Below are 318 nucleotides of genomic sequence, written 5' to 3'. Positions count from 1 at the left end.
TTGTATAATATGAATTTTTTATATTTATAGAACTGAAATTGAAATTGTGTTCATCCAATTTTCCTTAAAAGGCGTTGAATCATTTAAGAAATACAGGTAGAGAATGGACAAGCTAAATTTACTGTCATCTCCCATTCTGTAGGTGGTAAGGAGTTCATGCACCAATACACGTTGATGCGGCACTTACCTACCCACACTGACGAGAGGAACTTCAGGTGTAATCAGTGTGGGAAAGCCTTCCGCCAGATGTCCACTCTCTCGCAGCACAAAGCCACTCACTCTGAGGTATATACAGCTTTTCACTGGGTTGCTTTTTGT

General features: G+C 39.9%; 1 protein-coding gene across 2 annotated transcripts in view; it reads left to right on the top strand.

The window, feature by feature from the left end:
• The window catches only part of LOC119586810, a gene marked incomplete at its 3' end in the record, with an annotated part of 12,765 nt that overhangs the window by 5,291 nt on the left and 7,156 nt on the right, over nt 1-318 (top strand). For both annotated transcript variants that reach the window (XM_037935535.1, XM_037935534.1), the window contains 1 exon segment: nt 143-285. In XM_037935535.1, the coding sequence (XP_037791463.1) occupies nt 143-285 (143 nt within the window).

The sequence above is a fragment of the Penaeus monodon genome, chromosome 22 (genome assembly GCF_015228065.2).
Source record: "Penaeus monodon isolate SGIC_2016 chromosome 22, NSTDA_Pmon_1, whole genome shotgun sequence".
In the NCBI taxonomy this organism is placed as follows: Eukaryota; Metazoa; Arthropoda; class Malacostraca; order Decapoda; family Penaeidae; genus Penaeus; species Penaeus monodon.
This window is presented reverse-complemented; position numbering and strand designations above follow the sequence as displayed.